General features: G+C 38.8%; 1 protein-coding gene across 3 annotated transcripts in view; it reads right to left on the bottom strand.

Moving 5' to 3' along the window:
- IDE (insulin degrading enzyme) overlaps positions 1-13915 on the bottom strand; it is a 101680-nt gene that overhangs the window by 14599 nt on the left and 73166 nt on the right. For 2 of the 3 annotated variants that reach the window (XM_044754133.2, XM_014862940.3), the window contains exons 14-19: positions 12792-12874; positions 9494-9638; positions 6868-6978; positions 5833-5953; positions 2898-2989; positions 1764-1875 (exon numbers count right to left, since the gene is read on the bottom strand). In XM_044754133.2, the coding sequence (XP_044610068.1) occupies positions 1764-1875; positions 2898-2989; positions 5833-5953; positions 6868-6978; positions 9494-9638; positions 12792-12874 (664 nt within the window). Of the gene's footprint in view, positions 1-1763; positions 1876-2897; positions 2990-5832; positions 5954-6867; positions 6979-8855; positions 9001-9493; positions 9639-12791; positions 12875-13915 lie in introns of all 3 variants that reach the window. The other variant, XM_014862941.3, reaches the window with a different exon arrangement.

Raw genomic sequence — 13915 nt, 5'->3', positions numbered from 1 at the left:
ATTCGAACCAACGAAACACTGGGCCGCCTGCAGCGGAGCGCGCGAACTTAACCACTCGGCCACGGGGCCAGCCCCTGTATTTCACTTTTTTGATCAGCTCCACGTTTGACCAACAAGTCAAACTTTCTGATCATACTCTGGCAGCACTAAGTTCTCCCTTCTCAGAAGAGGAGGCGAACACAGGCTGAAAGTCTGCCTCCTGGCCTCACACATTTGCAGCCTTTTCATACATATCCCAAAATGTCTCCTCCTTCACAATGCCTGAAATTTTTCTTTTAAAGCTGTAAACATTGGTCCATGGAGAGGTAAGTGAAGGACTATTTAAGATACTCACATCTGATCAGTTGGCTAAATTAAAATGATTTCCTAACACCTCGCATTTGGAGAACAGGCCGTGAACTGAGTTATTTTTGAGCACGGGGCAATTTGTGAGAGCAATGTGAGAGAAAAGAGACAGTGCCTAGGAGAGGAGACAGAAAGCAGGAAGTGTGGCAAAAAGAGGTGTGAGACAGAGATCTCGCTTTGATATTCTGTTTCTAGACTGGCCTCACTTTGCCTGATGACCAAGCGCTCTGGTTATTGAACAGCAGGTTCTGATTCTTCCTCTCCACCACGCCACAGTGACTGAGGAACAAACTAGCACAAGTCTGAAATGAACCATTACCAGGTCTGTGACGACTGGCCATGCAGAATGGCAGAGCTGAGCTCAAGGTACCTTTGAGCGTTCAACAAAGATATCCTGAGGCAATACTATGTTTGAGTTGCTTGAGTAGCTACTCAAATGAGCCAGAAATAAACTCTGGCTTTAAGAAATGTATAGTCTAACAGGGGAGATGGAGATGCCCTTCAATCCCAATGCAAGAGAAGAGCTGAGTAGCTTGAATAAGGAAGGTTCAGAAAACCTGCATTGGGAAGGCAGAAGAGGACATGGTTACTCCTAGCTGGGAGTTTTAGAAAAAGCTGAGCGGAATAGGTGGTTTATGACGGGCCTAGAGGGATGAATAGGGTGTAACATAGGTCCAGGACAAAGGGGTGGGTGGGAAGGAAGAACTATTTCAGGAAGACAAAATAACTGGAAAAAAAGTATAGACCATGCACGGGGAATAGCCATCAGTTGAGTTTGGCTAAAAAAACAGTGCTTCTCATCCCTGATCTAATATACTTCCCACTATACAATTTCGAACAATATTGAAAATAATGCTTAATAAGTTTTATATCAAAAGAAACCATTGTTAATGTAAAAGTAAGGCAACGTTGCAAACTCCAATATATTAATTATATTCATTCTTTATGTTAATTCCTTATAAAATATGCATATAATGAATACACGTTGTTATCTGTACCTGTGAGTTTCCTAAAACCATTTCTGCCAAAAACTCCTATAGGCTTCCAATTAGGTATTATGATCCTAGTTTCCATTTTTCATAAATACATTTTATTTCATGCTTCACAGTCAACATTTCTTTAGATTTGTGAGTTTTGTACTTCCTAACTCCTCTACACTCAATTACCAGTCAAGTCCAGTATCATTCTCTTCAAAATAATTGCCTGCCTCCACTTTCACCTCTTTGGTCCTCCTATGCAGAATTTTCTGGCAGGATTATCTATCTTTAACTGTACTCTATAAATAGCAGGGGATCTCAGTAGATCTTTACCATAGAACTATACATTATCACCCAAGTGAATTTAACCTACCTATAATCAATCACCCACAATATTATGTCAAAGTAGTCCATTACCAAAGTTATAACATGTCAACTTACTGTCAGGGAGCTGAACTTCTCTATACCGAACGAGCTGACTTGGAAGGAGAGGTTTCGTATGAGCATGTTCAATAAGAGTATCTTCAACCATCTGCATAATTCCTAATGCAGCCTGTGGAAAAAGACAGGCCACGGCACATTACAAAAACACAGATGCATCTTGTCTGTGAAAATAAAAATAGTATACTGGATGACAACCATGCAATATGAAAACAACATGCTTGTGAAATAAACTAGTCTAATTCATCATAACAATGGATTTTTAAATCTTAAATACATTTGATCTTATTCAAATGGATAAAAATTGAATTTGTCAAAATGCAATATCATCAATATGGTAGTAGTGAAGAGAAACATAGACCCAGGCAATCATCAACACTGATCTCGATGCTGGGAAAAAGGTACTGCCAAAGCTGGAGAGGTGTTGGTGATGGAAAGTTGACCCCAAGCAAATGAGTCTGACCACACACACCAGGGTTATAGGAAAGCAAAGGAGGTAAGTGAGCATAAGGCTTTACTCTGAATAAAACTGACTTTGGTCAGAATCCTGTCTCTGCCACTTATTAGCATCTGACCTCAGGCATATTGTTTCGGAAGCAGTATAGGAGAGGGGCAGAGACTGTGGGCTCTTGAGACAGAGTGCCATGGGAATCCCGGAGCGCCTTCCACGTGCTAAACGCTTAGCTTGTACTATTTAATTTAACCCTTATAACTCTAATTTTACAGATAAGGAAACTGACCACAGAGAGGTCAACACATTTTCAGAAGATTACCTATCTAGTATGTGGCAGAGTCAGGATATGAACCCAGGCTGTGGGATTGCAGACCATGTGCTCTTATCCACTGCACAGTCCTGCTGTCCTACACAGAGCGGGGATAATTATTCCCATTTCCTCCTATGACTACACAAGACAGGCAAGAGCAGAGGAGGCAGCCACGAAAGTAGGTTCACAGGTAACCATGATCACTGTACTCCTCGCATCCCCTCTCCTACCTTCCTGCACAGAGCAGGGAAGGTTGAGTCAACACCAATGTGCTTATAAGCACACCAGAGTGGTTAATAGTCTTAGACAGACTAGGGTAAAAAATCTCTGTATTGATCCATAAAAGACTGCTAAAAGCTCACCCACCCACCTGCTTTGTTATGTTTCCATGGAGAAGGGCTTCAATGTGCAGCCGTGACAGGAGCTGAGGTATGAAGGCCTTAAGGCGAGGAAGGGTGACATCTGTAAAGGTGTAAGAAATAATAAGCTCTACCTACGAGCTTTTTAAAAAAACTCTGAGATAATTTGAGACTTATAAAAGAGTTGCAAAAATAGTACAGAGTTCCTGTATATACTTCACTCAGTTTTCCCTGACGTTACTGTCTTTCATAACGATAGTACAATGATCAAAACTAAGAAATTAATACTGGTACAATGCTATTAACTAAAACACACCCTTTATTTGGATTTCAGTGTTTCCATTAAAATTCATTTTCTGTTCCAGGATCTAATCCACAACTCCACCTTGCATTTAGTTGTCATATGTCCCCACAGTGTCCTCCAATCTGTCACAGTTCCTTGGCTTTCCTTGGCTTTCAGGACCCCAAGATTTTTGAAGAGTACTGTTCAGCTATTTTATAAAATGCTCTTTATTTGTGTTTGTCTAGTGTTTTCTCCTGATTAAAGTGAGCTTATGTATTACTAGGAAGAACACCACAGAGGTAATGTGCCTCTCCCTGTGCATCACATCAGAGGGACCTGATGGAGATGTGGTGTAGGACTGGTGACGCCGATCACTTGGTTAAGGTAGTGTCTGCCAGATGTTTTTGCTGTGAGTGGACTGTTTTAATCTTTTGATTAAAATTGAGTAACTCATGCATGTTCTACAAGAAATTAGGAAAAGTCACCTGCCCATCAATGTCCACTTTTCCCAATGTAATTCCCAATTACAATTCCCATTGTAATTAATAAATATTTATTTTGTGGGAAACACTTTGGGACTATACAAATAGCCTTTTTCCGTTAACTTTTACCCACTAATTTTAGCATTCAATGGTGGATATTCCCTGTATCAATTATTATTATGGCATCCTAATATGATTTTCTAGTCCCCTCGTTTCTTTTACAAGTATTGATTTAATTCGTCAATAAGGAAGAGTTGTCCTTTCTCCATTAGGACACCATGCTAATAATTGCTACAATGGATGGAATAAGTGACTAAAATTTAAAGAGAGACAATGGGAAGGGAATTAACAAATGCTTACTACGGGTCTGGCATTTTATAGATGTTACCTTATAACTTATACGATGTTATAAGTTATAACATAACTATAAAGTATGTACTATTATTCCCATTTTAAAGTTGAGAAAGCTGAAGTTAAGAAAATTTCAGTTCCCTGGCCAGAGTCATCAAGCTAGTAAGTTGCAGAGGTGGCATTTGATCTTGGGTCTGGCATTCCGAAGTGCATACTTGTTCCACACCACTGCACTCCTAGCAGCCTCCTTTGCTAGCCCCCCTCAGCACTTTCTGCAGGCCTCTAGCACAACATTTACTCTCTTAGCCTCTACATGAAATGATCTGTTTACATTTATGCTTTGCTACTGGACTGGAGCTCCTTGACCCAAGAAACCCCATCTGACTGATCTTTTTTATCTCAAGTACCTGGAGTCTAGGGCCTGGTACACAGCAGGCAGCCAGTAAATGCTGTCGGACCACAGTGAACTCTGAGGTTCCTACAACCCTGCACCTGGATGGGTGACTGACTTAGAACCATGGGAAACCAGCCTCTCACAGTGGATTGTCTCCAGATTAAGCCATGCTGGCATTACTAGATTACTGTATGAGTATATATATCAAAACAGAATGTTTATTTATTACAGCAGAGAATTTCAACCAGGAAAGTGCTGACTTTCTCTTTATAAAACACATTTGAGGAAAGCTTCACATGCCTAAGAGATACCTTAGAGCTTATTCTGCTTAAAACGCACATACCATCGGACCAGAATCTAACAAAAGGGGGAAAAACCCCCCAAACCTCTGTTTTTTGATTATGCTGAATGCAAGTGCAGTTTCTTGAAAATATATTTAAAATCAATTACATGGTATTTTTTTAAAAAGGTAAAATTCTTGCTATTAACTGGATGTGACTCACAAGAATTTTGCAAAGAAAGGTATATTAACTGTCCAGATTAAAAATGCTTTGTTCTAGTCAATGAATTTTGTAATCTATATGCCTACCCAATGCCTGAAGCAACCAATAAAATAATTACTTTCAATACTTCGCTCTTGATTAGTCACTGAAGATCAAAAGCACAGTGTTACATAATAAGTAAGCACTTATCAAAAGATTACTAAAAATTCAACAGTATTCTTTTTTCTTATTGCTAGGCATGCAGGAAGAAAGACTAATTGATAAAGTAATGCTGACAAGTGAAAAAAATAAAACAATAATAAAGGGTGATATCAGTCTACAGTCTTTCCAATAAAACAACTCTGAAAGTAATTTCATTCCATTCAATAGTCGTTCATCAAACACAAACTGAAGACAAAATATTGTACTAGATACTAAATAAAGAGGATAAAAGGAAGGCATAATCATTACCTTCAAGGAATTTAGGACTTAGAGCAAAACTTCTGAAAACCAGATTTTAGGAAAAAAGTAACAAAAACTGACTAAACTTTAGGCTTCACACATTTTCTAGGTTTGAACTGAACTGAACAGATCTAAAGACACCTGAGCACTCTTTCTGTGTGATATGACTTTTAAGCTCAACCCTTTTTTCCTCTTTTGAAAGCTTCAATATTAATGAGGTAAGTGCTTGGGTCAAAACATTTAGTCATCTACAGAAATCTGTGAACAGTAATAACTGCTGTGGGTGTAGGTTGAAAACAGCCAGTGTGGCTCAACTGCCTGAATACAAAAGCCACTTCAAAGGCCACCACTGTTTTTATAAAGAGTTTGCACAGCTGGCTTTAATAGAACTACGAGTTATTAGAAAGGATGAACACCAGATATCAGGATAAACCGAAATGATTTTGGAGAGAAATGAAGAAAGCATTAGGTTATAAGTAGAAAGAGTCTCACCATCCAGGGCTTCCTTTAATTCATCTTTCGTCCAGGCCACTTCAGTCATCAGCAAGCGGAGGTAGTACATGGCATGCTGGTGAGGCTGCTCAGCTCGGAAATTGTTCAGAGATCGCATATACTGGTGAAGGGAGACACGGGCTCATTAATTTTATAAATCCTTTTAAAATCATGTCAGAAGATCAACTATAATCAAACTTCATTTTGCATAAATCGTGTGTTACTGGGATGGTTTGCTTCTTTCTCCTTTTTGAAGTTGGATAACTTGGAATGGGGCTGACTCCTCTCTGAGCCTTAAACTAAAGAGCGTGCTTGTTCTTCTTCCAGGCTTTATCTCTAGCATCTGCCTTGTAGTCTTAAGTGCCTTCATGATGGGACATCTTTCATCCCTCAGTAAGTTATCCCCAGTTTTCAGGGCCTCCACCTCTTGGCATCCTTTGTTTCTACACCAGAAGGCCATTCCAAAAGTCTCTACAAGCAAGCAATAAGTACATTTACATATATAAAAAATATCGGATCTTTATTTGAAAACTGATGGTAATTTCTTTTGGTGTACAATGAAGGTCACAGTTTGGCTATTAAAGTAGCCACCCATTTCATATTTCCATTACTGGCCACCTGTGAGTTGAATTTAAGTGGAAGATACATCAAGCCTCAATAGTCTGCCCTAACGCGACAAGGCTAGTGGCAGGCAGATCTCAGCACGCAGAATTGTGTGTTCCTCTGCAGTGGAGGTTGGATGAAACCCTCCAAGAGTCCCTGAAAGCCACTAGGTCTACCTCAGGCTTCTCTCTGAGAGTCAGTGCTGCAAACTTCCTAGCTCTTCAGGGCGGAGGGAGAAGGGGTCAGGTGTCCACCAGTCTCCCAAGCTTGCTTTCTGGGTGAAGTATAGGATTTAGCAAAGACAGGATGAGATAACTGCCACAGGGTTATGAAGGTTTCTTTTCCTTCTCTCCTCTTTTTCAAAAATGTTCATAATATGGCAATATTACCTTATGAATAAAAAAATTACAAAAATGAGTTCAGAAAACTTACTGCCTCTTTGATAATTTCAAATCTTTTTTCATCAATCTCAAAGGTAGCCATTTTCTCAATAATCTTCTTTAGCAAAATTGGCTGCTTGTCATTGTAACCTTTCACTGAGAGCTACAAAAAGAATTCAGAGTATTAAATGTCTAAAAATATCATGAAACAACTTCCAAATAAAAACCTTAAGCTTGATTTTTAAACACTTAGAAAGTCCAAAAACCAGGTGTATTAAAATAAAAATGCAACAAAAACTTCAATTAATTTACCTTCTGATAAATTTAGTTTAATACTTAGGAAGATAACATTAACCCTCTTTATTTACTAATAACCAAAAGTATGATTTTGCTTTTCCTAAACAAAATCAACAGTAACTCACCTGATGCCAAACTATGGCAGCAGACACAACACCATCAAAATTCAAACTCTCATTAAAATCAAAATTAATTACAGAATGTGTTTTTTAAGTTTAATCTTCAAAAAGAGTTTCTAAGGAATGGCAGGCTTAAGGTTTTTATAGGTGCAGTAATAACATAAAAATCACAGGGGAGTAACATCTAGAAAACTATTGGATAAGTCCCAAAGTTGTTTATATTTAAAAAATCATCTTTGGAGAAATTAGGCAGCCCTAGTTTTTTATTATACAGCATTTTGCCACTTTTGTCATTCAATGTTGCGCAGTAAGCATCCATATGTCTCACCACTTGCTCCATACGTCTCACTACTTGCTTATTTGATGAGTTCGGCTGATGGACCAAAAGCCAATGGCAAAACAGATGTGTAGTGAGGACACACTGTCTGTACCATCAGGATTTTGTCTTTGGATAATTTACTTTAATAGTCCCTGAAAGTGTAACATTTTTGAAAAGTGGGGGATGCCTATTATTCTATTTCCACATGGTGGCACCCACAGCAGTAGAGGACACACTTTAACTAGAATGTCTAGGAAAGCCTCTACCTTATAAAAACTGACAGGCAAGAACCTCAGCAGGAGGGAAGGTCACTGGCCACAGAGAGCACATCACATACCATGGGAACTGGACTGACAACTAGCAGAAAGGCCATTTTGTCACAAATAAAAATTATTTATTTTAATTGTAATATTCTACTAAAACTCAATAGCGAAAAATAAACAACAGATTACTACTTTTCTATTTGGAGTTTATTTTGATTTCTGAACTTCAAACTTCCATGGACCATGAGAATGGTTAGGTTGTACAGACTCTTATACATTAAACAAAAGCTACCAGAAAATTTACTTCTGTGAAGACAAAAAGTCATTGCAAAATAAACAAAGCTTAAAAACCCTAAAATCTTTTCTATAAGAATTTATAAAGAGGAGTACACAGCACATGTTCTCATTTTAGTTGTTACTAAAACATACAATATTTTCAAGAAAAGTGAAGATGAATGTGTGCCATAAAAGGGATGTTAATTTGGGAATGAGATATCAGTTTGAAAACATATCAGAAACAGTTTCAAGAGAAAGGATCTAGTTATTTCTTAGGATAGTTTTAATAATGCTTATTTTAAAACACTTAAAAGTAGTTAATGATGCATGCTACGAAATAAATTAAATGAAAATGTCAGATGTATTTGGACACAGGAACTTTCTACTCCTGTCAGCAGAAATAAAGGAAGCTTATATATAAGTAAAATTCAAGCACCACAATAACTATGGGTATCTTTCACTTACAGCTGTTAATATACCCAAATACATGGAAAGAACAACACGCTTTCAGGATTAACATGTTAAACATTTCAAGCAGAACATGCAAGTAAACGTAGCACACATACATGTTCACAAGATGCACTAGATGCTACTAAATCATTCATTAGTGGAACTAATACTAATTTGGGTTCTTGAATCATTAAAAGGGTGCAAGGAAAAAACCATCAATCTTCTTGTTTAAAAATGCAGAAGTTAATAGTTTTCCCAAGCTCAACATAATGCTTAAACAGTGTGGTGCCTTTTCTTTGGTTTTCATTTTACTTACAAGTATTGCATTCATCCCTGATGCAATGCCATAGCTCAAACCTGAGAGGCGTGCTGCATATGTATACTCTTTTAAATCATCCTTCAATAACCTGATAAACAGGTATGTCATGTTGCAATGGAGAGGATCAGCATAAATGTAGCGACTAACAAAAAGAAAAACAAAAGAAATGCTTTGATACCTCAAGCAGTGGCATGGTAATGAAGAAACATGACCGAAGAGTATGGATATGCAGCCTCGTGATCTGAATTTCTGGGGAAACAGTATAGCCAACCTTATGCTTTACAATGGCAGCAAGACTCCATTCTCTGTTGTCAAAGAGCAAGACTTCAGATATAGAATGGGTGAGATCTAAACCTAAATCAGGGTTCAATTTTGTTTGAGGAGAAAAATATGACAATCTGATGAAAGATGTTAAAAAAAAAAAAGAAATCAAGGAAAATTTGCATAATATGAATGGTATACTGCTGAGTACTCAGAATAAGAGCTAACTTAAAAATTAAATGATGAGAAAATATGATTAGCCATAAAGATTTTTTAAAAAGAAATTAAACTCATACCCTCAATCAAAAATGCTTCCATCAAATCAATACAAAAAAATGTTGATGAGTGGAAGGCTCTAAGGCGTGGGTACTTACATACATCCCATAGATGGTATTTTGGAGGTCATAGCTCAAGCCTGCTAGCTCTGCTGCATATGCATACTCGTTGAGTGAGTCTTTGAGGAGCTCAAGGTACAAATAGGCCATGTTACAGTGCAAGGGGTCCACATAAGCAAATGGGCTGGAAGAAAATGTTGACAGTAAAATAGCTGATTTATTACTTCCCAATGTGATGTGGCCTTTCGAGATGGATCAAGAAACTCAACACTGATTAATATCATTTCCTGAAGATATGCTTTGAATTCTTGAGTCTGTCTCTTCTTCTCATGAGGCAAATAATAAAGAGTCTGAGAAAGAAGCCTGAAATACGCCATGTGTGCTGGTGGTGGTGAAGAGGGAGAAGGAATTGCTTACCCCGGCTGGTGTGGCAGAGCTGACAAGTTAGAAACACAGGGCAGGTAAGCAGAGGGAGCAGGCCAAAACACTTGCTTACATTTAGGCTAGTAGGAGAAGGCACGGCTGACAGAGCTGATATAGCATTGCATGCCCTCTTTCTCCCCGTAAGCATGCCACACCCTTGGTGGACAGGAGTATGAGATTGAGCAGTTTGTGTACTGTGATTACATGAACAAAAAATTGAGACCTGTGAAAATGTTAGCTTATCTCTGGGTTTCCCCCAAAACCAATAAAGCCAGAGCCCTGTCAGTAAAATGATTGACAATTTCTACCATGTAACTGCAGCCAGAACTAGGAAAAAATATTAAAATAGGAAAATCTTAAGTGAGAAAGAGCAACAAGAGAGGAAACAATTACAGAGTGCAAGAGCTAACGAGGACCACAGAGATCACCTAATTTAAATCTTCATTCCCAAATAAGAAATGGAATTTTCCTCATGTCACACGGGCTGGTAGCAGCAGAGTTAGGATTTAAATGCAAGTCAAATGACCCACTCATTTGACTACACGACACTGCTTACCTTTATGAGAAGCAAGAAAAAGACTCATTCATTCAACAAATATGTATTACATGTTTACCACAGTGCTAGGCTCTTCTCTAGGTACTGGGAATAAAGAAGAAAATCAGACAAAGTCCCTGACCTCACAGAGTTTACAGTCCGGTTGGAGGAGAGAAATCATCAATTTAAAGATGAAATATCAGGTGGTGATAGTGCTACAGAGAAAAACAAGCAGGGTAAAGGGAATAGGAGTGACGAGCAGTGGTGGCAGGACAGGAAGATTGCCAGTTTCCATAAGATGGTGAATCAAGGCCTCTCTGATAAGATGACATCGGTCCCAGAACTGAAGGAAGCAAAGGACCCAGCCCTGGGGATATGTGGGTGGGGCGGAGAACCTTCCAGGCTGAGGAAACAACTAGTGCAAGGGACCTAAGGCAGGTGCCTGCTTGGTTTGTTTGGCAGCCAATTAAAAGTTTCACTCTATCTGTAGCACGGTAAATATAACCAGTGTACTGATAGCAAAGCCAACAATTTTATCAAAGCTGATAATGAAGCAAAAACGGGTAAAATGCTTAGCCACTTAGAGAATTAAAATCAAAGAGAAAATTCTACAGCGACACAAACATCTTCCACCTGGAAAATCTAAATGAATGCTCTGTCACCGAATCTTTTAAAGTGTTATGCATGACGACCGACTTCCTTCTTCAGGCAAACAGTGGCGCAGAAACTTAACGGCACAGCTCACAAAAAGCAAAATCATCCAAACGAAGGACAGTCTGAGAAAGGGCTGAGCCCCACAGGCACCGACACACTTTTCTTAGGTGGCAGCGACAAGCCAGAAAAAGCCACATCTGGGAGCTCAATGCCACAAGGCTCAAGTTCAGAATGCAATTCCAAAAAGTGTCCTAAAATGCCACATGCATTCAGCTGTGCTGGTGAATTGGAGAGGGTCCTAAACTAACTTTTAAAAGAGGATGTGGTTCAACCAGAATGCTTAAATTCTGGTTCATTTGTTAATTTAAAAAATACTATTTTGTATTCAGGTGCCATCTGCTTAAATAAGGATCATGGAGTTTTAAAAACCCTAACTAAGTATGCACAATATAATCCTATTTCTGAAAAGATTAAAAGGATATACACACACAGAACACTTCCATAAGAATGCATAAGAAACCTAACAGTGTTCATCTCTAGGAACACAGGACATGAGAGAGGGAGTGGTGGGAAGCAGACAGTTTTAATTATAAAAACTGTGCCGGGCAGTTTAGAGAAGTCAAAAATGTCAAATAGTCTCTCAAAAGGTGCTGTGAGGAAAGTCTTAATCACAGAGGCCAAATGGGACAGTGGTGACAAGCTGCTTAGAGGGTTAAAAATATCACTCTGAATGATCAAAAAGTAAAACCAGCTTTGTGATCCTCTCTACCAACAATAAGCCATACCCGGACAACCCACGTCTGGTGTAAAAAAATAACCTCAGCACAGCTCTAGACAATTTGACTCTCATGCTATAAAAACACAATGTTTATATTCCTACAATCTTGATACTTGTTGGTGAAATATTAACTTCCTATTTAGAGATTCTTTTTCCCTTTTCCAAAACATATCTAGCTTTAATTTCATGTCAAGTCAATTGAATAAAAATTAGTGAAAAAGCTGATCATCATATTCACATTATTACAGGATGATAGGTTTATTTCATAAACACATAAATTGAATTTTAGAAATATAAAATTATAAAGTGTAAACTCAGAGTAAAATTTGAACTGGGTGATATACTTTCCCACATAAATAAATAAGAGACAGAGATGAACTGAAGATTTATATTGAGAAATCATTGCAACGTACCACTATTCATAGATTTTTACTAAACATCTTATTCCTTTTTATTAAATCACTTTTAAGTAACCAAGCCATGAATGGGGAAAGCAATATCCCAGGGCTCCAGACAATTAAAGGGGTAGAAGCGACCCAAGGAACTACTATTCAGGAACTATTACTGCTTCTCCTGGGCAAATTCCAAGAATATAAAACCAAAGTCACAACAAAAAAAGACCCAGAATTATCTAATCTTTCTTCAGTGAAACTTCTGGGTGAGTCTATAGCCTCCCCAGATTCCACCATCCTGAAGGTTAGGAAGGTCCTCCTAATAGCTAACATAAATCATTTCAGTTAAAGGGTGTACTCATCAATGAGAAGGAAGAATTAATAATCTCAGTTCTTACAACAGTCCTGAACCCCAGCAGCCTTCCCCTGTCCAGGCTAAATAATGCTAATTCCTTTTATTTCTAGACATGGGTCCTCAAGGAAGCAAAGATAACTTCTAGAAATTTAATTGTTGATTTTTATAAGAAACTTTGTAGCTGGATTCATTTTACATACCTGAAAAATTCAAAGTTGAGACAAGCCTTCGGTAAGAAAAACTTATCATCTTGTTTGAACCAGAGTTTGCTCATAGCTGTATCCTGTGATAGAGAAACAATTTGGTTAGGGAAATATGGGCATATTCAACAAAAAAGTTTAATCAAACCACTCTTCAAGAAGAGTAGGACAGAGGCAATAGTTCAGAGTTTTGTTCTGGAGAAGCTGCCGTCTCATGGCCTTGAAGCACACTCAGAGGGGCAGGCGTATGCTTGGGGAGAAGCTGAAGACAGAAGACTGCCGATTTCAGCAGCAGAGATAAATTACTCTTCTGTCTTCCCTGGGTTAGGGAGCTGGTGACACAGTGGAGGAAGAGACAGATTGGAGAACCAATACCAACTGTCTTGTCCCTCTCCTTCTGGACACTAGGAGGCAGATGCAGGAGTCCTTGGGGGTGTGTGGCAGCCAGCCTCCAAGGTGGGCAGCAACAATCCTGCCTGTTGGAATTCACACCCTTGTGTAGTCCTCTCTCCCACAATGGACCAGGGTTGGTCTATCTAACACCAACAGAATATGACAGAAGTGATGGTATGATACCTTGGAGATTAGATAATAAAAGACTGTGGCTTCCATCTTGATGACTCACTTTCTCTCTCGGATCACTCACTTTGAGGGAAGCCATCTGTGACGCCAAAGCAAATCTAAGGAGAGGCCTACGTGGTGAAGAACCACGGCCTGCCAACAACTATGCAACTGAACTTGAAAGAGTCCTCCAGCCCCAGATGAGCCTTCAGATGACCGAAGCCCCAGCCAACAGCTTGACTGTAACCTCATGAAAGACCCTGAGCCAGAACAACCCAACTAAGCCACTCTCAGATTCCCAACCCTCAGAAATTGTGAGAGATAAAACAAATGTTTGTAGTCTTAAGCTGCTAGATTTTGGAGTAATTTTTTACACAGCAATGGACAACTAAGACAGTCAAGGATGAACAAATAAGTCACTACCTTGTCTCTCCACTTCACTCCTACTATATTAAAATAGCCTTAGATGTTCACTTGAAACCACCTGAAACTCTGACAAGAGATATCAATGGTTTAATGTTCTCCTTAGCTTATTCTGAGGAAGCCTATTTAAAACAATCAAC

Source organism: Equus asinus, chromosome 2 (genome assembly GCF_041296235.1).
Source record: "Equus asinus isolate D_3611 breed Donkey chromosome 2, EquAss-T2T_v2, whole genome shotgun sequence".
NCBI classification, from domain to species: Eukaryota; Metazoa; Chordata; class Mammalia; order Perissodactyla; family Equidae; genus Equus; species Equus asinus.
This window is presented reverse-complemented; position numbering and strand designations above follow the sequence as displayed.